The 25,097-nt window shown below is 43.7% G+C and overlaps 1 protein-coding gene and 1 long non-coding RNA gene across 2 annotated transcripts; one reads left to right on the top strand and one right to left on the bottom strand.

Moving 5' to 3' along the window:
• Positions 1-953: 953 nt before the first annotated feature.
• On the bottom strand, positions 954-4,759 carry LOC132996618 (uncharacterized). The gene is made up of 3 exons (XR_009677122.1): positions 4,550-4,759; positions 1,582-1,656; positions 954-1,469 (listed from the first exon to the last, which is right to left on the bottom strand). It is a non-coding gene; the product is annotated as an uncharacterized LOC132996618 (long non-coding RNA).
• A 150-nt stretch (positions 4,760-4,909) lies between these two features.
• Positions 4,910-24,621, top strand: LOC132996617 (sodium- and chloride-dependent GABA transporter 2-like). The gene is made up of 15 exons (XM_061066929.1): positions 4,910-5,108; positions 15,498-15,746; positions 16,020-16,154; positions 17,466-17,606; positions 17,698-17,785; positions 17,877-18,009; positions 18,532-18,666; positions 19,237-19,340; positions 19,827-19,951; positions 20,238-20,350; positions 20,476-20,613; positions 20,712-20,814; positions 22,162-22,262; positions 22,491-22,661; positions 23,595-24,621. The coding sequence occupies exons 2-15, from the start codon at positions 15,533-15,535 to the stop codon at positions 23,736-23,738; spliced, it is 1,845 nt and encodes a 614-aa protein (XP_060922912.1). The 5' UTR covers positions 4,910-5,108; positions 15,498-15,532; the 3' UTR covers positions 23,739-24,621.
• Positions 24,622-25,097: the final 476 nt, after the last annotated feature.

Here is a 25,097-nt window from a genome sequence, read left to right as displayed (position 1 = left end):
CCTTTGTAAGGGTCAGGATAATTCTCTTGATGTATAGCTGTATTTGTGTCAGGGAGACTCAGAGAAAGTAACAGGGCAGAAACTCCTCTCATCACTGCATCACAGGGAATCCGAAAGGATAAGAGATCTCGATCAAGAAGGTTGCCAGATACAGACCTCGGGTGCCAGTGTTTCCCGGCCCTGAGGAGCGCCATCGCCTCGGCGAGAGAAAGGCGTCAGAGGACAGCGGGGGTCTATTGTGTCTGGGGGCAATTCATCACAAGGGAAGGTAATGAAAAGCCTGGAGCGGGACGTGAGGGGCGACTGTAAATCTAGCCAAGCCGCAACAACCTGCATGCCAGAGCATTAACTCATGTGGTGCCTGTCTGTCAAAGTTTGTAAAAGTCCGTTGTGTGTGTGTGTGTGTGTGTGTGTGTACCTCTAGTTTCCTTATATTATATCTTATTGTCTCTCTCTATCATTAAATTCCTTTAAGCCACTAGAATGACACTCAGAGTGTGCATTCCTCCACCAAGGCCCAACATTCCCCTCATAAAACCATATTTAAATGCACTAGGTCTGCTTTTTTCATGAGATTTGTCGGTTTTCAGCAATATCCATGAATTATTTTCCGAGGAATCAAGGAAAAGTGTTGAAAATGTCCCCTCTAGCCTGACTCACAATTGATTGAGTGAGTTTATTGTTAAAACGTCTCCATCCTCCCAGATTTCTACTGTACAAACTTCAAATCCGCAAGATGGCAGTGGGTCGTCTCTTCCCTTTTTTAGAGTTTTTCATCCTTAACTATTTCCTCAGATGTTTCCATTGTATCAACATATGATGAAGACAATGATGATGATGATGAAGTGTTTCCAGCCTGACTCCCTCACACTCCATATGTCCTCCCCGATCAGCATCTGGGCGCTGATGCATTGCTCGGGCAACAAAGAGATTCATAATGCGGACAGCGTGCAGGAGGTTACCATTTTTATTACGTAGCTCCTTTGAAATGAAACACTCGGGCTTTTCATGAATCACATCTCTGGCTTGGATTAGGACAAAAGGACGGAAACCACACAGGGGCCTTCATGGAGGAGAGCGGTGAGGTTATGATCCTCGATTTGGAGCGGAGGAGCGGAGCCGCCCCTCAGTCCTCAGAAACGACTCCTCTGGCTGTCGGCTGCTTTGATTACGTTCCTTGACACAAGTCTTGCATTGCAATAATCACTAAAGCATACATACAGTCCCAAAACCCATAAACACATCCCTCATTGCGTGACACCTCCCTTTTCTTCTCCGCTCTCCTTTAAATCTGCAGGTTTTTCCAGAAGAGTTTTTAACACACTGCAGTCGTGTTCTGGCAGCCGGACCACACTTGTTGATCACAGCCCTTTTTTTGTGTGTGTTTACATCTCAGGAATCCCTCTGTGCCGTCAGATTCCTCTCCTCCACCTACTCCATTGAATAAGTGATGGTCGTAGTGAAGGAATCTGTAAGAGTTTAAATGACAGTGAATAAGTTGTTAAGAATAAAGATAGTTAGAGAGAGAGAGCTTGAGTTGGCCTACATGACACTCCCTTGAGTTCTTGTTTTGGACCCTACCTCCGGCTGATGTTGGCATCAGAGAAGGAGATATGTGACGGTGTGTCAGGCCGTGGTAAACACTTCATGCATTTCCTTTGTCAGAGGAGGGAAAGTGTGTGAGTGTGTTTACACAAAACACGTTTCTTATTCTCACTTTAATAATAGAGATAAACAGAGGCTGATGGATCTGTTTTTTGTCCGTTTCAGTCATTTGAGTCAAATTTAAAGGAATGGTGTGTCCTCTCTGATTGACCTTTTCCAAATGATGCACACAGGCTGAGGGAAGGAGTTTGTTGATAATTGGCCCCATATGTCAGATGATTTATCGGTTTCACAATCGGGCCGATTTTGGAAGTTATTTATTACACTACAGTCGAAACGGGATGACACATTATGTGTTACTGATTATTCAGGGGCTCACGAGTTTGCGATTGTTTTCTAACGCTAACTAGAGATAATAATACATCGGCCTCAAAATGTAGCTTGGCAGATGCTGGCTGTGGTGGGAAGGACATGGATTTAATCAGTATCTGACAGTCAGGCCTTTTGAATCCACTGGATGAAGGAAACTATTCAAACCACCCTCTAATTTTCATGTTTCCCTCTTTTCTTGCCTCCACTTTGACATTTTATCGACCACTTTTTATTTCCCCCTCCCCTCTGCCACTGTGACCACAATGCTGCTGCGTCAAATAGATTTCTGTTTCTACCCTTCCACATTCCACGTCCCGAAAGAAAAAGACAGCAGAAGGAAAGATAACACAGTTACCAACAACTACCTCACTTGCTTGTTCCGGCGACTTTACCATAACTTTGGAATTCATTCAGCCAAAAATCTGTGTCAGTTTTTCCAGATATTTTCCAGAGTTCTTGCTTTATGTTGTCTCTGTTCTATTTTATCCAATACATCATTTATTGTTCATGACAGCAGCTCGATGAGAGAACCTGCAAAACGCTGAGTATGACAAATCATCTTACAACTCATCTGAGCTGTATAGACATGAATATATCTTCAAAATAAAATGTAAAAAATAGAGCCACAATTGAATTAGACCAAAGGGATAAAAAACAGAGCGAGATGTAGAGCGACGGAGACAGAGCCGGTCTTGTTGCAAAGGGGCCCTGCGCCCATAATGACACACTGCTTTGGCTTCTATCTGTCTCTCTCTCTATCTCTCTCTCTCTCTCTCTCTCTCTCTCTCTCTCTCTCTCTCTCTCTCTCTCTCTCTCTCTGCTCCGCGTGCTGGTGACATTTCTGAAGGGCAAAAGAGGTCAAATTATTATACATATCTTAGGGTGAAAAGTAACAGATGAAGATTTCCACATGGAACAATGTTGAGATTCGAGAGCTTTCGGTGATGTGGATCCGTCGGGGTTCAAAAGCCCAATGAGCACTTCTGCAAGCACTTACAATCCCGAGCAGATATTATTTTGAATATCTTGCAGAGGCCCCTTAAGACTTAAAACTGCTCGGGGCTCAAGGCTTCTTACCGCGGATGTTTCCCATCCAACACTGGCCCCTGGTTCTGTTCACATACCCCCATTATCACAGGGGATGCGTACCTCACTTTATTAACTTCCCCTCATCTTTCCCCCGGGATTTCAAAAGTTTCATTCAAGAAGCTTTGGGTGCAATTTAGCTTTAAACCTTATGATCAGCTCTTGATATGAATTTCATCAAAATTAAAACGCAATAACTTTTTTTATTGGAACGACCTGCCTCCATGCCGTGGTATTTACGTGTGACTCGTTCTCTTATGTTGAAGAAGGAGCAGATTGGTACAGACTGCCGCGCCTCCTTGTTAAGGAGCTTGCCTGCTCCTGCCTGCTCCTCCCTCCTCTTACTCCACTGACACATTGAACTGATTCAGCACCTGGAAAGCCGACAGAGAGCAAAGTGTCGACTGAACCGCCGGCTGGTAGGTGAATAATATTTATTATTATGAAGTGTGTGTGATTCACTTATGAATTATTATTGAATTACCTTTGTTGACACTAAAAAGATAAATAAAGATAAAAAGAATAAAATAAGTTGGAAACAAGTTATATTAACATGATTAATGACGGTAATTTGCAATTTTTCATTGTACTATCAGTGTAATATAATATACAGTGTTTTAACAATATAAATAAAAGTGGCTGGTTATAGGGATATATCAAATCTAAATCCAATATTTGATGTCCACAATCCAAACTCCATTGTCGTGAAGCAACTTGTTTTGTTGCCCGTAGTTTTCAAGTGTACTTGCATCTGAGCAGAGGATCACAAGGGAAGAGATTTACAGCGGAGGATGGCAACTGCAAATACATTCCTCAGCTCCCACGTGTCATTTCACTCCTGTCACTACACTTAAAACTTAAAACCTTGCCACACGGTTGTTCTCCTGCACATCCAGCCTGTTGCGTGTCCACCTCGGTCGTAAAATGCTGTGATCAAATGACCTCATAACTGCATGACACTGCAAAAATGTCAGGGGAGGGAAAGCACACCTTGATCAAACATGTAGAAGTAGATAAAGTCATTAGTCCTTTTTTTATTTTACCTGTCAGACATGTTCTTTAAACCATGTCAAAAATAAAACAGTTTTGAAACACAGTTTCACCCAGTGTGGTTTCCCACAGAGTAAAGATTAACAGTTAATTTCAAGGATTTATGCATTAGTATGATAAGTAATTGGTTTGTATGGCGTTTTCCAAAAACTAGCCTCTAGCAAGTGTTCTAATATTTGAATTTACTTCATAAAATATCGTCATTAAATGCTTTAAGTTTGAACTCAGTTTTACCCTGGAGGCTTTTGTAACTGTGAATATAAAAATCATTAAGCTAGCATAAAGTTAACAATATTAGATTTCTAAACTTCTAAAACGTCTCATCCTCCTCTGCCAGGAACACTTTGTCCTCTCACCGGTTACAGCTGAATAAAAATACTTAAACATTAATCTCCCTTCCTCGACTGGATTTAAAAGTGCACGACTTTTTACTTACCTGTTTCCGCTCATCAACTCAGAGTTCAAACTACCTCCCATGACATAATCCTTTGTTTTTGAGGAACAAAATAATGAAAATAATAATGAAGAGGACATGACGTATTAGTTTTGCTGGGAAATTTCAGGGAAAATGCACAGTTGTCCGTACATGTCCAAAAGCAGTAGTATATTCCCGTAGAAACCTGCTTCACCTCCCTGTGCTACTACAGAATGCTGTCATTTGTTTTGCACCACGTGTGTTTTATTTGTGGTCCCTACTTAGCTGCACGGTCTATGTACGCCTGCCAAAGTCCACCGCGGATATTTCCAACCCTTTCTTCTGATCCGACCGCAGTGCTGAGGCAGCTACTTGGATTTGGGTAAATGCAGTTTCTCTGTCGTCACCGCGTGGCGAGGCTTTGGCCTGCGTTGAGCAATCAGACTCCTTTGATGGGCTGTTGGCAGGAAAGTTAAACACAATAACTGGAACCAGTAACATGGGCCCTGCACTGAGCAGTGGCCAGGATCCCTGGAGTTCCACTGTGTGTTGACGGGACCAGGACAAACCTGACGCCAGGGTATGTTTGTAAAAGTTGGCTTGGGTAGCTGCAGGAGGCTGGGTGGGCTGTATCAGAGAATGAAATGTATTTTTCCCATCCTCCTCTAATGGAGCTGTGGTCACTTCAATGGGGACGTGTCAACGATGATATCTATCATAACCAGCTTTCATCGTCATGTTTGTGATTCAGTACCCTGGCCTGCACACAGGTATATCTCAGCAAGAATCTGATGGACTTATTGCCTTATGGTCATACTTACCTCTGTGCAGGATAACAGATGACCGAATCACTGACAGCTTTCACTGTCAACAATCTGGCTGTAGCCCCGGTGTAAGTAAGGCCAAGAGTCCGGAGTCCGCCTGACCACACCAGAACGACTCAATAACTCTTTTTTTCCCCACCTGCCATGCTTCCCTGTAACGTGGCCGGTCAGAGAGTCAAGGGGCCCCCCCACACATCCACAGTGGAGTAGTGTGGCCCCCCAGATCCCCTTGACCACCATGCTTAACCTCAATTACGTCCCTCGGCCCCCAAGCGTTTGCAGCAGCCCTGCTGTGGAATGCCAGAGCGAGAGCTGCAAAGTCCGCAAAGATCACAGTAATGAAATATCAAATCAGGTTATAATGGGAGCGATGGCCTGTAATGATATAATTACATTGCAGGTATCCCACGATGGAGATGTGTGGGGTGCTCATCCCTGATACTTCATCAAATTAGAATTTTTGTGGGTTTAAAAAAGCCTGTTTCCCTCCAGTTCATATCTTTAATCCTCCACAGGGCTGAAAACAGGAGTCATTGTATTTGCTGTCAGTGGTGGAGGATGAAAGGCTTATTATTGGATGTTTGAGATAATCCTGCGCTGCATTCCTCCATGGGGCAACTCCAGCACAGAGTGTGAAAGTCTGGGAGCGTCAACAAGATTTGATATTTTAGTCACTGCACAACTGAGTGAAAGCTTCACTTTCTCTCTCATCATAAGTCCATATACAGAAAGGGAAGTGTTTCAAACTGTGTACTTGTATGTTTTAGGATATCTTGTACACATTGTTAAATGTAACCTCCTGCTAGTCACACTGACAACCCCTAATGCTCAATTTGCATGGTTTTAACATAAAGATCATTCTGGACATTGCCTCAGGGTTGCTTCTCTATATAAAGTGAGAAACCCAGAAGGGTCCCATGATGTGATTATTTGCCCCCGAGCTTCAGGCTCAGTGAGCAACAGGAATCCAGGTTTGTTTGGCTTGCAGAGATTTGCTCGGGAGCTTTGTTCATCGCAGGCAAAGGCAGAGGGACGGGCGAAGGGAACCACAGGGTCGTACTCACTTTTCTGTAAAATGATCCGGACGAACAGGGTCTTAATTACTCCAGCTCATTATGGTGCTACATTGAAGGCTTAGCGAGGATCCACATCCACTGGAACTGAGGTAAGTTCAGCACGAGGACAGGCAGAGCACAACCTCACAACCTCCCAAAAGCTCAGTACATCATTGTTTCTACATGACTTTATCTATTTAGTTCAACCAGTCAAAATGTTCTGTAAAAACATAATATATAGTTCTGTGCTTTTTTGCCTAGAAGCACATTATTTTCAAATTATATCCAACTAGTTGCGAGCAGAAGCAGAACAATGCAACTTCTTCAAACTATTTGCGGGTTCCTTAAACAGTAATTAAATATACAGGGATTGTTAGTTGGTTTCTTGGTTAGGACTCTAATGCAACCACCAAAATGTGCATCCATGGAGTGGATTAAAAAAGGCTGCAGTCAGTAAACTGACAGAAGCTGTGCTGTCAGACTGTTTTTATAAATCACATTCTTGGTGGGTTATTTTGTTTTTGTCGGTTTAAGCATGGTTTGATTCTCTTTTCTGCTTTTGCTCCCTTTTTTCCTGCCCTCCTTTGATCCCGTGGCGGTTTGGAGAATACGTTGGCTACGTATATTAAATCAATAGCCATAAATTCGGGAAATATGCTCTCTCTTGCTGAGACTTGTATGAGAAGAGTGGTACAACTCAGCAGCATCAGACTGCTAGTTTAGTATAAAGACTGGTTGAGCTGGCTTGGCTTTATCCATAGGTAAATAAAAAAGTATTTTTTTGAGTATCCAATCAAACGAAATACAAATTGTTCATTAGTCTGCTGTTAAATGTAGATCACTCAGCTGATATGAACTATTTTCACAGCTCAGATAATTCACTCATGTAAACCTTGTAAAGACAGTTTATGTCACACTTACATTTCATTGGCATTTAAACATGGCAGAGAAATGTATATATAAATACCTTGGCCTATATTTGTCAAAGTACTTGTGGTGCAAACCTGCCCACAGCTTAGATCTCACGTGTTTCATCACGTCGAAGGAGGGTGGTGGGTAATCTAAGGCTCCGACCCCTCACTGAGGACCAGGAAATGCCACTCGGAAAACATCAGGGTAAGAAAAATATCACAAACCGTCATCGTCTGAGATTTGGACAAATGACCGTAAATTTCCACTAAAGCCCCACAAATCTCCGAGAGCAGCGCTAACACCTCACGGGACGACCTGCTGTGGTTAAGAGACTCGTGGAGAGAATTACCCCACAAAACATTCTCATAAAATCTCCAGGAAAGATTATCAACACCAAATTTCTCACTCACCACAAGCCTCGGGGGAGCCCTGTACAGTGTGGACATAAGGCCAAGGGTTACGTTTAAATGACTCCTCTTTTACAAGGTATGTTTTTCACACAGGTTGCAGAGGAAGGGGGCTCAGCCACAGGAATGTTTACCTATTTAGGGCATGGAGAGTGGAGTGTAGGGAGGAGGCGAGGCGGTGGAGGCCTGATGGTGACCACATCAGGACCTCATTTTTTAAAAAGGGTTTAAACAAGGCGACGGGACCTTTTTGATATATTATCATACGTGTCTGACATTTATCTGTACTTTTCCTGTCATCCTCCGAGGTAATTGTTTTGGAAAATGTCCAAGTTTCTAAGACGTGATTGGCGTGAAACTTGGAAAGACGATGACATTCAAAACCTTTACGGGATAACAACCTACACCGGTGATGATGTGCTGTAAACAAATCCACGTGCTTTTACATCATGTCCCGCCCCCTGCATGCTCTACCCAATTTTCCAGAAAACAGCCGTATAAACAGGATTTCTAAGATTACAGCTGGTAGATTGTGCGTAACCCGACATCCGTTGTGTGCTCGTACCGCCGCGTCACCTTAGCCTTATGGCTGGCGCCCAGGTTTGTTTGCCACGAATGAGCAGGAGGGTTTCAGGTATCATTTCTGTTCATACCCGTCATCAGACACCACGGCTGGACAGCACAATGAACCCGACACCTTGCGCTTGTCCGATGATCCTTTTAACCAAAACCCTCGGCCAACACCCACGCACGCTTTTAGAGAGAGGAAGCTGAAATCGAAGAGCCTCAATACCCATTCTTTATTTAAGCAGTCACAGTTGAACTGTACTCGGCTGCAAACAGCATGATTCTTCTGCAGGCTTCAAAGATTTCAAACTGGTGAGTGCAGCTGCCTCTTAAATTTCACTTTTAACCAACATCAGACTCAATTCACTCGATACTTTTGTGTTTGGTTGGGTGTGTTTCTTTTTGAGTATAATGTGTAATATGAGAAGCCTGTTTTTCTCTTATTGCTGTACTGTAGTAGCTCAATTGCCTGTGTTTTGCCCTCAGGTTTATTAATTTAAATTTTTTTTTTGGCTCGCTTCCTATTGAAAGTTCACTTCTTTGCACTGATACAACAGGGTATTCTCGACAGTGGCGGAGCTCCACAGTGCCTACCACTGTATATCATTGACCAACTGCCCTGAATGCCAGACACCAATAAACGCGGCCATAAAGCACGCTGCAGAAAATTGTGTACAACTGCGCCTGGTCTGAGTTACACCGCGTGGCACCACATTTACAGGGGGCCGCAGGTTTGTCAGGACAGAACAATGGGGACTGTATTGAAGGACCCCCAATGTTGGGGTTTTATTTGGCCCCTGGGAAGCAAAGCAGAGTCTGCAGCTTGAGGGGAGATATGCAGGCTATGTGTGTGTGTGTGTGTGTAGTTTAGGAATTAGTGCATTGTATATGATGCAGGATTATTTTTTTTAACCACTTCCTGACTCTTGACCTATGACTTTTTGATTTTCTTCAGGTATTTCCTCTTCTAATGAGGGAGGGTGAAGCTGCTCATACAAATTGCGTTTTTACTCACAACTCAGAGAAGCATTTTATAGCTTGATGGATGTTCTGTATTGTACAAGGTACAATTTACTGTTGTAGAAGAATAGTTCAGTATGACATAAAGTAGTTGATTTCCAGTGTAATAGTTGTGTAAATCTCCACAGGGTCTTATATTTTTTTATGCTTTGACGACGTACATATTTTGTAACGTCTCCGTGTGTTTCCGATTAATCAATTAACTTTCACTACTCGTTTTAGCCTCTAACTTGGTGTTTTGCTCCGTTGCTGCCTTGTATAGTGTGCAGAACTATTTCCTGTGTGTTCGCTTGCCCTTTCATCTATCAACTTGTTACCATTCACAAGGATCTCATAGTTTCAGCACATAATTACATGCAAAGCAGTGGATATATCTTCCACACATAATTTACTGTCTCTGTACCTGTCACTCTGAATTAGTTCCACATGAGATTGTCGATTGAGCGTGTTGGGATTCGCTCCTTCATTTTTCCAAGTACCTACGGCAGTACTTTACATAAGGAAAGACAAGGTTAAACCTCCTTGCTGGAGGATTTAAAACTACTATCAAGTACTACACGGAACTGATATCTGACAAACACCCAAGTCAGACTTATCTTAGTCAGACTGATCTGTACTGCAGTACAGCCAGCTTTGTAAAGTCTATCGATACCAACTCTCTCTGCCTGGAGATTTTTAAATAACGTGGCATTTCAAGGATTTTGCTTTCCAAGGCATCTTCACCTCATAGGGAAATGTAAGTATTCATATCTATCCTACTCGACACAGGTCATGAATAACATTTTTTAAGAACTTAAAAGGTCTTGAATTGAAATGAACTTGCCAAAACCTGCAGAAACATCGAAGTGAACTATCCAGGTGCTATAAACTGGTCCACAGGACTTGGTTGAGTTCCTTGAAGACGTTTCACCTCTCATCCAAGAGGCTTCCTCCGTTCTAACTGTCTACTGGGAGTCCTAAGTATTTAACTTGTAGGGTCGTTTGGAGGTCGTTGAGGTCACCTGAGAGTCTTGCTGACCCACCCCACCCCCTGTGAGTCATGTGTCATGTAAATTGTCGTGTAACTTCCAGGGGATGGAGGTCAATATTGTTTGTATGTGGCTAATAGGTATTTTCTCAAATAAGTCTTTCTAGTTTGACATAGATGGCTTCCTTCCCCCCTCTTTCAAACCGTATCTCTTCCCCAGTCAAAATCTGGACATTGTTGTCTTCAAACGAATTTCCCTTGCCCTTTAGATGTAGGTGGACTGCTGAGTCCTGACCTGAGGAGCCGGCTCTCGCGTGCTGTGCCATGCGTTTGTGAAGGGAGGGTTTAGTTAATGGATATACTTCACTGCTCTGCTTATCTCTGGGTGTTTTGTATTTTCAATGGACCAGTGTCTGCCTAGAAAGGTTGCTAGGCTGTAATTGTACTGGGACGTGCTGTTTGTTGAACATCCAGTTTCTCAAGTGACCTAAAGGATCACAAAGCTGGTCAAATGCTCAGCCTACGAGCCTGAAAGCTGGTTCCTATTATTCACTACAGCAATGAGAAGGATATGCTCTTTGGAAGAATTTGAGTAAGTTGTTTATCAAGAATCTGAGCATATTTGCATTTATTGTTTGCAGATGAGACTTTGGTGAATTCGTAACGATCCAATCTGCAAGAAAGGTTTGCAAATATCTGCAGGCCAAACTGCGGAGCCCTCCACTTCTGCATGTAGTTAATACTCCTGGTAATGTAACCTAATATGTGAAGGAATGGAATCCAATTTTCTGAATGAAGTCATTGAGTGTTAGCAGGAAACTATGCAGTTTTTTTTTTTTTTTTTTACTGTGGCTATAAATGCTCAGCAGAATGAGCACAGGCAATGACACAGCCCGTTAAAAGTGCTGCGTGCTGCTGGAAGGGGCCTAACTGGTCAGGACGCCAGGACTATTTACAGGACCGGGTCTGCTACATGGGGGCTGAAGGCTAGTGGTGTTCTCACATTACAAGTTATCTCAGCAGATTTAAAGTAGGCAAACAGTGTGATTTAGAATGTGGTTGAACTCCTTTTTTTGTGTGTGTGTGTGTGTGTGACACGAATCCCCCACTTCTCTGTTCTTTGTTTCCGTAGCCATGATTGGATACGCTTTCAGCACATGTGATTCACGCGCTGCAAAACAATTGGCCCTCCGGTCAGCAGTGATATAAGCATGACACCACAGATAGTTTGTCAAGACAATATATTTGGACAGATATTAACGATGGGGATAATTATTATTGACAACACAAGAGTAAGTCTTAACACTCCTTTTCTTCTTAATGTTAATTTGTATAAGTAGTAGTAGTAGTACTGGTAATAGCTGTGGTGTTACTACTGCTATGTGTTATAACCCAGTAATCTATTATATTATGTATTCTTGAAAATTCCTCCTTATACTCTACACTAAATTATTATATCGACATTATTATCTACAGAAAGCTTAACGCACACTCTGTTTCTCTCTCTCTCTCTTTGCTATTTCATTCCATTATCTTTATTTTAATTGTATATGTTTTATTTCTTTAGTTGTATTTTTACTCTTGCACTATTTTTAATACATCAGCTATACCATCATTTTACTCTATCTATCTATCTATCTATCTATCTATCTATCTATCTATCTATCTATCTATCTATCTATCTATCTATCTATCTATCTATCTATCTATCTATCTATCTATCTATCTATCTATCTATCTATCGATCGATCGATCGATCGATCGATCGATCGATCTATCTATCTCAATCTTTAAGGAGACAGGTGGACCTTTACATTTGTTATCTCACTTGTACACAGATGATCTTAATCTAGTTGTGTTCGTCATAAATGACCCAAACGCAGACGCTTTAAACGGGCTGAATCACCATGGCGACCGTGTGCTAATTTCACAATAAAAGTCGGAATTTCAAAATAAGGCAAAAAAAGCAAAGCAAAACGCCGGGTTTTGACCCTGAAAAGCACCCTTATGTGGCTCGTTTGGTAACCTGTTCGCTGCGCGGCGCGTATCAATGCACCAGCCCGGGTTCATCCCAGTGCCTCCAGTGCCCACCATAGACTGGGTTTGAGGCGGAGCAGCGTCGGCTCCCCGCCCCGGAACAGACCGCTCCACCACCGGAGACCACCGGCGGGCAGGGACCGGAAGCACCGCGGAGGTAGGATGAATTATCCGCTATTTGATCTCCCACACGTGTCCTTTTAAAGAGAGTTAGTGTTCGTATGTGTGTGTTCGAGCATCGTGACGCTTCGCCACGCCTCCATGTTGTACAACACATGTGTGTGTCGCACGTTTTACACCCATCACAACACACATGTCTACACAAACACACATCACACAAGTGTTGTTGCATAGGCTCCTTGTATGTTTGTGTACCGATCACCGCTGTTTACCGTTATAATGAACGAGTGCTGATGAGAGGCAGGTGACGTCACTGCCGCGTGGTTACATTGTACAACAGAGGAGGAAATGACACACACACACACACACACACACACACACTGATCACAATGGGAACAATTGAAGTAACATAATTCACAACGGATCAACTTTTAGTTTCTTTATCGATTCATCTGTTGATTATTTCTCTCCATCAATTTATGTGTAACAGAATATTTTCCTCCTCAAATGTCTTGTTTTGAAATTCAACTCACTTCTGTCATTATAACCAGAAAATATTCTCATTTTAGAAGCTGGAATTGGATAATTTTGACTTTAATCTGTTATCAAACTAGTTGGCGATGGATTTAATTGTCGATTACAGATTTATCAATCGATTAGTTGGGTTAAATATAGAAGATGATCTTGTCTTGGTTTATTTACATGTGAGCTACTTGATACATCCACATGTCAGAACATCTGCTCCTATAATAAAAACATGTACAATAGAAATAGTATAAATCAAACGGGATTATATGTTAATAAGAGATGTGTAATGAGTATGTTATTCCTCTGAATTAATTTACTACAAGAAAAAAAAGTGGCCTATAGTGAAACATAACAATCGTTTAATTAATATTAACAAAGAAAGGCAGTGTGTGTATGAAGCAATCGCAGCATTAGCAGTGTTTCCCCCACTTTTACAGCTCTGGGGGGGGGGGGGGGGGCAAACACGGACACAAAAACTTAAAGGAATCATGATGTTAATGTATTGGATTTCGGCGCTGACATGCTATTCTGTGATGCTCAGACGTCATGTGTTTGTCCAGTTTGTCCCTTCTGTAGGACTGGCAGGGAGACTACAAATGGCCGGGTCTGGTTTCCTCTCACAACTGCCTGTTTATGCTGTCTACGTATGCGACATAACATTCTTAAAAACAGTGGTGTATAAAGTACTTGAAAGCCATACTTGAGTAAAAGTACAGATATCTTACTTGAAAGTGACTCCGGTTAAAGTAAAAGTCACCCGTCAGAAAATGACTTGAGTTAAAGTCTTAGAGTTGCTCATATTAAATGTACTTAAGTATCAAAAGTATCTGGTGTTGAAATGTAAAAAGTAAAAGTACAAGTACCAAATTTTATTTCAACTGACTAAAAAAATTATAACAACACTATATATATAATGTATAATTTTACAAATTTTGAACCCCAGATGCTGAGGTTAAAATAGTATTGAACAAGTGCATCTGAACTTCTAGCGACAACAAAGAATCAACCCAACAGAATAAACAAGTGCCTCTTGATTCTACCTAACAACACTAATAGACCAAATTAACCTTTTGTGTCTATTAGCTGTATTTTGCATTTTAACCTGCCTGTATACCTGCCCGCCAGCTTGTCCACGCATCTACATGTAAGCCTGTTTATTTATCATTAGACTATCTTCACTGAATGGGCCTGGGGTTGTGTTTGCATTTGTTTCCAGCAGGGTGACAATACACCTGTAGGGTATCTTGCCTGTAGGGACGACAAAGTGAAGACACAACCCTGGCTGAAGTTGTACACATTAGCCAGTTTGTACAATACATATATAAGACTCAACAGCTTCTAAGTTGTGTTGAGTCAGCACAAAGGGCGTCTAAGGATTGGAATTGGCAATATATAGATATATAATATCTTTGCAAAAATGATATTGGCATTATAGTGAGTGGAAAACTGGGCCTGATTACCCAGGGTTCCATTTGGGAGGTCCATTAAAAAAATGAATTGTGTGCGTGAATATGCAGTAGTCCACGACACAGTGTTTGTTTTTGGTTGTGTTGGCTGAAAGTTGTTTTTGCGTTTGCTTATATAATTGGTTGTGTTGTTTGTTTTTTTTGCCGGTTTTGAACAATGGTCCGATGAAAATAGATTAAACAGTGATAGAAGGAAGTGACGAAGCGGGGTTAATAATGGTTCAGGCTGAGGTTGGTGCCGTTGGGGGGGCGCAGCGCCCCCCTAATAGAATGGTAGGGGAAACACTGCATCCACATGTCAGAACCTCTGCTCCTATAATTAAAACATGTAGAATAGAAATAGTATTAATCAAATGGGATTATATGTTAATAAGGGATGTGTAATGAGCCTGTTAAATGTGTGAAAACATTATAATAAACTCATTTTTTGACCATTTACCATTTTTCTTCTTCCATGTTCTCCATTGAATTAACTTCACTACAAAAAAAAAGTGGCCTATAGTGGAACATGACCAATCGTTTAATTAATAATAATAATAAAGAAAGGCAATGTGTCTATGAAGCAGTCGCAGCATTATAATGCACCAAAGGCCCCAACTTTCTCTTTTATGGCCATTTTCTTTTTCCTCACTCACTTATTGCTGCTGGATTATTGATATGAGGTTGAAGAAAAACTGTTATTTATTCAAACTCTGCTCAAATATGACGGTGGGGGGACAAAAGCCAAACAAATTAATTTAACAGATGTCATCCTCACACACTTTTATTGAAGAGGAAATCCTCAGCCAGACGCCCCATCTGAAAAAAAAAACCCTCCAAATTAAGGCCTTGGCTGTGCTGCAGAGCACAGATAAAGGACACACACCCACATAAGTTTGTCCTTGGGTCACACATCGCAGATAAGTGAGGAGGTCGGACCAACTGTCATTTAAACCCAGCTGCTGAGATGTGAGTGAACCCTGCTTTGCGCTCCAGTCCTTGTTTTTTAAATGTTTCAGCATCCGCAGCTTTTTACATTCTGTATCACCCCTCCTTAATGTTTTTTTGTTTTGTTTTGTTTTTCCAGGGGTCTGTGTGTGTGCGTTGCCGTCTGAACAAGTCATGGCCGACCAAGCTCCTCTGCAGCAAGGGGAGCCGCTGCTGACGAAGCCCCCCGAGCTGAGCCTCCCCAACGGGAAAGAAGCCCCCAAACTGGTCCTGCACGCCCGAGGCCAGTGGGCGAGTAAGGCCGAGTTCCTCCTGGCCGTGGCGGGACAGATCATCGGCCTCGGCAACGTCTGGAGGTTCCCGTACCTCTGCTACAAGAACGGTGGAGGTAAAGCACCTGGGATAACAGAGGGGGGGGAGGACAAGTCATTTAGTAAATTCTGTTATAACACTTCTCCCTTCCTGCTCTTATCTTTTTTCCTCTCTCCTTTTTCTCACTGTCTAAAACTAGGGATTTACTCTTTTATCGGGTCGGATTAGTGACTGGAAATTTAATTTGCAGTTAGGGTTTATAACAGTGGGTTGATTTGGGGTTATTACTTGTTTTTAGAGTTCAGAATCCAATGAAGGTCCTCACAAGCGTCCTCGTGTTTCCTTCCAGGTGTCTTCTTCATCCCTTACCTGTTGTTCCTGGTGCTGTGCGGCATCCCCCTCTTCCTCCTGGAGACCTCGCTGGGACAGTACACCAGCCTGGGGGGGGTCAGCGCCTGGAGGAGCGTCTGCCCTATATTTGGAGGTACGCTTGTTAAGTCATCTTAATATCTGGGGGGTGTGAAAAGCGGCACGTGTGTTGAGGGACATCCAGAAATGACGCTTCTTCTTCTATCCTCTTTTTTCTCTCTCTTGTTTTTGCTGTTGCACTCTTTCAGCTCCTCAGTTATAAACCGTGGCAATAGAGAATGCACTGGGAGTTTATAGTCGGCTGAGGTCACTCCCTGCGTGCACTGTGTGGTTTGTTGTGTCCTTCTGGTGAGTAACGAGGGTACAACAAATTCCACACAGCGGGGATTGGGGGGATGACGGCGATAACATCCGACCTTCAACCTTGCCAGAGTCTCACTCGTCTTTCCTTTTCCCTCGACTTTCTCCCGTCTTTTATTTTCCGTGCTGGCTTCAACCATTCTGAGCATTCCAGTGTCGGCACCAATTCGAAACCCATATAAACAGCGTGTCCGCAATCAGAGGGTTGGCTCTTCCCCTTCGAGCTGCTTGAGTGCGTGTGCGCTTCGCATTGCGTCCCGGCCTCCGTGCGTTTAAGTCGGGAGCACAGGAGGCAGTACTCTGTGTGCGTGCCAATAAAAACAAACGCTTGTTGCTAAATGTCTTGTTTTCATAGGATCCTCCTACTCAAACAAAACAAAACAAATCCGGGTTTTACACCAGTGATCCAGAGCCTGACCTTAATGTGATGCTTCTCGGGGGAAATAAAGTTGTACACACGATCCCGGAAGAATCCAAACCGTTCAGGAATGAAAGCTGGTTTGGAAGATGATGCATTTGGGAGAGAAAACACTGAAGAATCAAAGGAAGGCTCGTGGTTGTTCGGTTGACCATCTCTTTACACTTCTCCTAATTATTACAATGATTATTTATTTAATTGTGAGATGGTTTTTTGGATTTATTTGTTGATTTCCCTCGGAATAATTCGATGCATTTTTCCGAGTTTGCATGCCTCCACTTTCCGGGGAAACTGACTTGGGACATTTGCAATCTGCCTGTCTGGAAGCAGCGATACACACCCGAGAAATGCTTCTGCAGGAATCCATCACTGGTTTGCACATTTAATTATCATCAGATGAAGGCCTGCAGTTCATTAGAGGCCACTGCCAACAGCCTACGCTCCCCAACCCACTCCGGGCCTCATAAGAGCATCATTCATCCCTAATGAAGAAAGACAAGACGTGGGCTGCGAGCGGAGCGTCTCAGTAAATGGCGGCTTTCATGTGAAACGCCAGAATATTTCCACGCGATTCTTTTGAAGATTCTATTCCTGCAACCCTTGGGATTGAGCGAAGCCCTCACACCCTGTCTCTGTCCGTCTCCGCAGGGCTGGGTTACGCCAGCCAGGTGATCATCCTGCACGGCTGCGTGTACTACGTGGTCATCCTGGCGTGGGCCGTCTTCTACCTGGTGCACAGCTTCCAGGCCGAGCTGCCGTGGGCGCACTGTAACAACACGTGGAACACCGGTCAGTGAGCGCATTCAAAGTGTGTCAGTGTTTGAAGAGGCTGCTGTGTAGAACATTAAGGGGTAACCAGGCTGTGTGTGTGTGTCGGCAGAGTCGTGCGTCTTGTTCAACCACCTCAACCAGACCAATGCGAGCAGCCTGCCCGAGAACGCCTCCTCCCCAGTCACCGAGTTTTGGGAGTGAGTGCCTCAGGTTTATTTCAGGATATTAATCATCCAGAATATCAACAGGTGTAAGGAATTAATAACAGTGTGTGTGTGTGTTTTCTAGGCGGGAGGTGCTCCGCCTGTCCAGCAATTTGGACGAGCTGGGTCCGGTCAGCTGGAAGTTGGCTCTGTGTCTGGCCGTCGTCTGGCTCGTCTGCTACTTCTGCGTCTGGAAGGGAGTCAAGTCCACTGGAAAGGTGAGCGAGAAAACAAAACACACACACACACACGCACTCTAACATCACCACACAGCGTGATGCCTTCACCGCCCTGCCCATGTCTGGGAACTTATTTTTGCTTCACCAGCTTCAAGGAGAAGCTGTAACTCCAGAGCCGGCCTAAGATTTTTAGTTTTTTGGATTTTTCTCCTTCTTCAAAGTAATCCAGTGATAGATGTCTCTATATCCAAAAGCAGATTATATAACCTGCTAATATGGCATTCGACATACCTGCACCCAGGCTACATCCTGTAGAAGTGACTCACACAAACAGCGGCTAAAAACAGTAACATAAATCTTCTGTCATTTTCCAGCAAATAAAAAAATAAGCGGCTGCCATCATTTTCTCGTGTCACCACCATCTGTCAACAGACTCCGACTTTCCAGGGTTCCCTCTTTAAAGTGTCTCATGTCAGACGTGTCCTTCCTGTTTTCTCCGTCTCCGTGCCGTCCTGACCACACACCCCCCCCCCTCTCTCTCTCCCTCTGTGTACATTCCAGGTAGTGTACCTGACGGCCACCTTCCCATATGTCATGCTGTTTGTGCTGCTGGTGCGCGGTGCCACGCTGCCCGGAGCGACACAGGGCATCGTTTACTACCTCAAGCCCAACGTCACCCGCCTGGCAGACCCCCAGGTACAAAACACACACACACACACACACACACACACACACACCTGTATAGCGCTTAGCAATAAACAACTAGTTCAGTATTATGAGTTACTCATTCGATACACGATGTGCTCTTACTGTAGATAACGTGTAACTACAGTTTTACGGTGGTAATATCAATAACTTATCTAGTGCTTTTTTTTTTTTTTTTTTTTAAGTTTTTATTAAACTTTTCTTAGGCATGGTACATGGCAAATTAAACATGTTTCTTTATACAGGAACAAGTAGTATATGGTTAAGAATTGACTCTAATAACAGACTTCGCACATATTTGTCTCAAAAAATAGGCAGCTATTACAAAACACAGTGAGTACAAAATGATATCCACTCATACCTTCATTGCATACCTGCACACCCCACCATACATGATATAGCATACATCATAAAGACATGTTGCTGAGGTATACTATCTAGTGCTTTTCTAAACAAGAGTGCTTTACAGATAAGACCATCCATTCATTGTCCTCCACTTATTCAAGATAGTGTCCTTATAATCTAATTTCCCATTCTCTCTCTCTGTCTTTCTCTCTCTAGGTATGGATGGATGCCGGGACACAGGTTTTCTTCTCCTACGGAATCTGCTTGGGAAGTCTCACAGCCCTGGGAAGCTACAACAAATACAACAACGACTGCTACAAGTGAGACGCTTTGTCACGCACACACACGCACAATTACCCAGCAACTACACAAAAGCAGGTCCCAGGCTGCCGTCGTCTCCGGCTTCAGATTAACCGCGTTCACTTGAAATGTAAGATGTGAGCTCCCACTGGTCAGATGGCTTCCAGAAGGAATGGCTGGAATGGACAGAGAAAACACACTGATAGAGCCACACCTTAAAGAAAAGCCCTCGCTGCCATGTTTCCCACACTCCGGGACTCCCACACACACACACACACACACACACACACACACACACGGAGAGAGAGAGCCATGCACTTAACTCTTGGCTTGTATTTACAGTAACCGGCCACAGTTCCACAAAACAGGGCCAGACTCCAAGTTCAAGACCTCACTGTCTGCGCTGCTTTACCGAAGCCACTTTTCCTCTAAAGATTATTAAGTTGTTTGTGTTCTTTGCTTTAAGTAGTCCTCCTAATTCGTCCCATGTCCGTGTGTCCTTCCAGAGACTCCTTCATGCTGTGCCTCCTGAACAGCGCCACCAGCTTCCTGGCGGGTTTCGCCATCTTCTCGGTGCTGGGCTTCATGGCGGAGGAGCAGGGCGTGGACATCGGCACCGTGGCCCAGTCAGGTGAAATAATGTTTTGAGGTGGGAGTGAAGTGAATAGAGCTTTCCTCTACTTAGCCAACAGTCATTCCACAGTGAGGACGGGCAAATAAATGTCACCGTTTCAAGACTTACTGACGAAATAACATTTTCCACATTTTTGTCCGAACTCAACCTTTCCGTTTGTGGGTTTGTTCTTTACTCCCATTTCTGTCATACTTGGCCATGTCTGTTTCTTGCAGTTGAATAAATTAAATAAAAACAGTGCTGCTAAGTTGTAAGAACATGTATTTACTGTGTTTCCTCTCAGGACCCGGCCTCGCCTTCATCGTCTACCCCCGAGCTGTCGCCATGATGCCGCTACCTCAACTCTGGGCTGTCTGCTTCTTCCTCATGATCATCATGCTGGGGCTGGACACACAGGTAGACACACACACACACACCCGCTGACGATGATGAATTACTTTTGATGGAACCGACGCGCTTTGCTTCGTATAATGTGGAACAGACAACTTTCCCACTGACCCTGTCTCCCTTCTGTCACCCAGTTTGTGAGCCTGGAGGCCCTGATGACGTCAGTGAGTGACCTGTACCCGCACCTGATCAGAAGAGGTCACCGCCGGGAGCTGCTGCTGCTGCTGGTCTGCGTGGTCTGCTTCCTGATGGGGCTGGTCATGGTCACGCCGGTGCGTCACACTCCGGATTGATGGATGTGTGCTTGCGTATGAGGTGTGCTCAGGTTTGGTTTTGATGACGTGAACTGACGGAGTTTGTCTGGATGCAGGGAGGTCTCTACGTGTTCCAGGTCTACGACCACTTCTCCTGCAGCGGAGCCAGTCTGCTGCTCCTCTCCATCTGCCAGTCCGTGGCCATCGGCTGGGTCTACGGTACGAAACCCAATCCTCTCCCCTGCTAATCGTTCCCTTTTCCTGTTCGATCTTTTCCAGTTTCCTCCTCTCCTCTTTCTGGCATGTCCATTCCACTACGGCTAAATCCATGCTAATGTGTTTTCCTTTTAAAACCGACTCTTACGATCTCTGTCGACACAAGTGTTTTAGCTCTGATAATCTCAGAAAGACCAAAACAAAGTATTAAAGTCTTTTCTTTAAGATTAATGAAAGTCGTTCCTAAAGTCTGATAACCAAACTCCGACTCCTCCGGTCCCTTCCCTCCCCTCCGTCTGCGTTCCACTCAGAGTCAGTAGACAGTATATTAACATGGCTGCAGCTACCCACTGTTGTAAGGAGACTGGCTCCTGGCCAGGCCCCCGTCTGTCTCCTCCAGGCCCTAAATCAGCCCCCGGGCCCCGGGTCCCGTCGCCTCGCAGTCTCAGGCTGCCGGGCCCCAGGGAGCCCCTATCCCAGGCAGGCCCGAGGCTCTAAAGCATTTACAAAAACATTATCTGTTGAAGTGTGAGATGGGTGGACTGAGCCGTGTGTGCACATCAGGACAATACTAATACGAGCCGCTGTGTTCGGATGATTAACTTGTATTTGGCAAAGAATTAGGACCCAGAATTGTAAAAAAAAAAAAAGTCGGTGAATAGGAATGAGTGTGTTAACAGAGAGTGTGTGTATGAAGGAAGCAGAGCAGAGTAGAGGGGGCTCAGCGGTCAGGACTCCAAATCCACCTTTCACCCGTTTTTACGACTGTGGGATTTTACCGTTTTTTAAGGACCCGAACATACACTAACTCTGCTGCTTGTTACCTCTCCTGAAGGAGGAAGGACCTCCACCAAGGGGAGATGCTTGAGTTCACAATGAGGCTTCAGGGTTCTTAGAGAGGGGACACATACTGCTGCTTTCAGGCATGCACTGAAGCCCGGGCACTCACCGAAGGGGGCTTATATGTGAGAACGCAAATGTCCAAGTCAGTCGCTCTGGACATTTTCTGGAGAGACGAGATTATAAAGAAAACGATTACTGTTACAAAAGGAGTCATTAAACACATGACAGAATACGAATGTAACTTTTCACAATTAATATCCCTTTATGTCCTTTTTGACACAAGTAGGAGTTGAGAGAATGGGACAGACAAGTTCTACTTCCTTTTGCAGCATAGCAGACACAGCTTTTTACTCTTAAAGTATGAATAATGGCAAAGAAAATTGGGTTTTCTTCCAACTTTGGTCTTTGTTGTGTTGTTATAACCGTTGTTCTTCTTCTTAAACCAAACCATGATGTCGAACCCGAACCACAGCCACTCACAGACCCTTGTTCTTCCTTTGGTCGCAGGAGCCGAGCGCTTCAGTGGCAACATCAGGGATATGACCGGCTACAGCCCGCTGCCGTACTTCAAGCTGTGCTGGAAATACCTGACCCCGGCTGTGTGCACTGTGAGTGACCCCTCCCCGCTGGCCTGCCTCTTTAGCGTCTGCACGCTGTGAAACAGTCGACACATAAATGCATGTTTGGGATTTGGTGCGAATTCCTCCTGTCAGTCAATGTACAATCAAACGCTAGTGGCAAACGGACGGTGATAAGTCTAAATAATATACTTTTGACATGCAAAGTCACACCATGTAAAGTATCGAGTTTATCTGAACACAGTCCTCCTCCCACAGGCCACCTTTGTGTTCTCCCTGGTGTGTTGGGCTCCTCTGAGCCTCGGGAAGGGCCTGGTGGCTCCGCTGTGGGCCACCACGCTGGGCTGGATCCTCACCCTCTCATCCGTCTCCCTGCTTCCCTTCTGGGCCATCTACGCCCTGGCGACCACCCCAGGGTCCCTCACACAGGTCGGTTCAGTGTCATATGCTGCTGATGAGATATATTTTGAGTTTGTGTTACTACTTGAAAAGGTTTACGTGAAATGACAATACCCCGGAATAGTCGACTAGACTTCTGCTGCAGTGTTTTCTGTGAGAGAAACCCGACTTGTTTAGGGTAATAAAGCTGCATGATGATTAGGGATGGGGGAAAAAATCGAATCTGTTACAAATCGCGTTTCTTGTGAATGACGATTTATAATCGCCATGCTGCCCCCCAAATCGATTTAAAAAAAAAAAAAAAAAAATTATTTTTTTTATTTTTTAAAAACATATTTATTGGTTTATACCGGGGGGGATATATGGGGGGAGCAACATCACCCCAGAGCATGTTGACCAGCTCTTGTTTTTGCACAAGAATCTAAACATAGCCAAGCACTAGCATTGCATCGCCTGCATGCAAACAACAAAAGCGTACTTTTTGTTTATTTCAAAGTTTATATTTTAAGTAAACTTTTATTCATTCTATTTAATTTACCTTTTATTTATTGTTTAAAAGTAGCCTAAGTGGCGTACACTTCTTAATCTGTCAGTTTGTGTGCAGTTGACAGGGGCTATGCAATAATAGGGCACATCTTATTTATTTTCTTTATTGGCTGCCTGGCAGTCATTAAGTAAATGTTAATATTTGAAATTAAACTGGTAAAGCTCTAAGTGAATTTGACTGTGTTGTATTTGAAGGTATGATTCAACATTTTTCCATGGTCCAGTATTTAAAAAAAAAAAATAACCAAAATAAATCCCAGGAAATCGTAATATCGAATCGCAATACCCACAGAAATCGCAATACATATCGTATCGCCACCTAAGTATCGTGATAGTATCGTATCGGGAGGTCCCTGCCGATTCCCGTCCCTAATGATGATACGACAGTGAACTAACCGTGACCTTTTCATCCCGCAGCGCTTCCAGCATCTGTGCAGCCCGGCCAAACTCTCCTCCTCCCACCACCTCCCCACCAGCACCTCCCCACTGCCCTACAGCCCCCGACTGCAGCTCAGCGAGAAGCCCAAGCAGCCGATTGCAGACGTCGATCGTTTGTCCTGACGACGTAGCGCCTGGGACGCTGCTTAGCCAATCAGGTGGGGTGAAGCTCGGGAGGGTCGAGGTTGATTTAGAGATTTAACAGCCACGAAACAATCTACGCTAGATGTTCATATTTTCTAAAATATTCTCAGCATCCAGACCTCTTTCCCACTTTGGTGTAAAGGTTTCAGAAAGCTGGAGAATACACATCTGATTGGACCTTGAGTGGCTGATCAAGATAAGAACTACCTAAAAAGACTGAAACAAACTTTACTGAGTCCTTTCCACCGACATGGCAGAGGCCAGATTTATGACCTGTACTGCAGCCAGCCCCCCCCCCTGCTTAGGCTGCACTTTTGTTGGAGCAGATTTATCGTCCATCTTTAGATACAGTCTATCGTTCATCAGCACTGAGCCTGTTGTGTTAGCCTGTGACCTCAGCCTGAGCTCTGATCCTCCCCCTAATGTTTCCTTCTCGTTGGGTTCAGGTGCAGGTCTCGTCTGAAGTGACTCTGTGAGTCAGACTGGTTTCATACACTGGGTTTTATCTGGACTTTTTTTTTCTGGATGGTGTCATATCGTGGATTTGGAATGGTTCACACTACGCCTTACACAAGATCTCAATTTTAACAAATGTACATTTTTACTGCCAATATATCAAAGGATCAATCATCATTTTTTCTTGAACACTTCTCGCCGAGATCGTCGGGAACTGAACGGACATAGTTACTCATCATGGAAACTGTTTCATCAATAACACTTATTACTGTATCTGTTTTCATTCTCTTGTCGTTTGGGCAGTTTGTGCAAAAGTAAAAGCGTCGGTGCGTCTTGGCACTGCGCCAAAAATAAACAAGCTGCCGACATTAACAGTAAATATATGAATAAAATACTACAAACTGCTGCTGATCTGGAGAAAAACAGATTTCTATTATTCTATCCTACAAACTTACTCTTAGAATAGATTTTTTTGTAACAAGAAAAAGTCTTATTAAAGCTGCAAAAGAACTCCTAGCACTCCGGTGATGATTCTTACTGGAGCGTGACCAAGAATGTCCTCTATGCTGCAATGTTCATGTTGAAGAGAAATAAGTTCCTGGTGCAAACTGCTGTTTTTTTTTCAGCCGTGGATCAAATGTTTTTTCAAGTTTTCCTCTTGAGATTAATTTACAGAAAAGCAAAGTGATGAATCCCATCTGGTGTCTTCTTTTTTTTTTTATATATGCTTCAATTTTTATAGCTGCTTACATACACGTGCCTCTTGATTGTAGGAACGAGCTTCTTTTGTACATGTATCATTATTTTATTTTTCTCAATGACTATATATTTACATTGTGGATAAAAGAGGTTGTGTTGACTCATTTCATGCTCAGTGTGTGT

This window comes from Limanda limanda, chromosome 23 (genome assembly GCF_963576545.1).
Source record: "Limanda limanda chromosome 23, fLimLim1.1, whole genome shotgun sequence".
Taxonomy (NCBI): domain Eukaryota; kingdom Metazoa; phylum Chordata; class Actinopteri; order Pleuronectiformes; family Pleuronectidae; genus Limanda; species Limanda limanda.
Note: the sequence above shows the minus strand (reverse complement) of the source record. Positions and strands in the feature narration are given on the sequence as shown.

Bases quoted from the DNA above. Each gene is read 5' to 3' on its own strand.
- LOC132996617 (XM_061066929.1), top strand. From the start codon at position 15,533: ATGGCCGACCAAGCTCCTCTGCAGCAAGGGGAGCCGCTGCTGACGAAG. The intron at 19,952-20,237 runs GTGAAATAATGT...GTTTCCTCTCAG, and splicing joins CGGCACCGTGGCCCAGTCAG to GACCCGGCCTCGCCTTCATC. The intron at 20,614-20,711 runs GTGCGTCACACT...GTCTGGATGCAG, and splicing joins GGCTGGTCATGGTCACGCCG to GGAGGTCTCTACGTGTTCCA.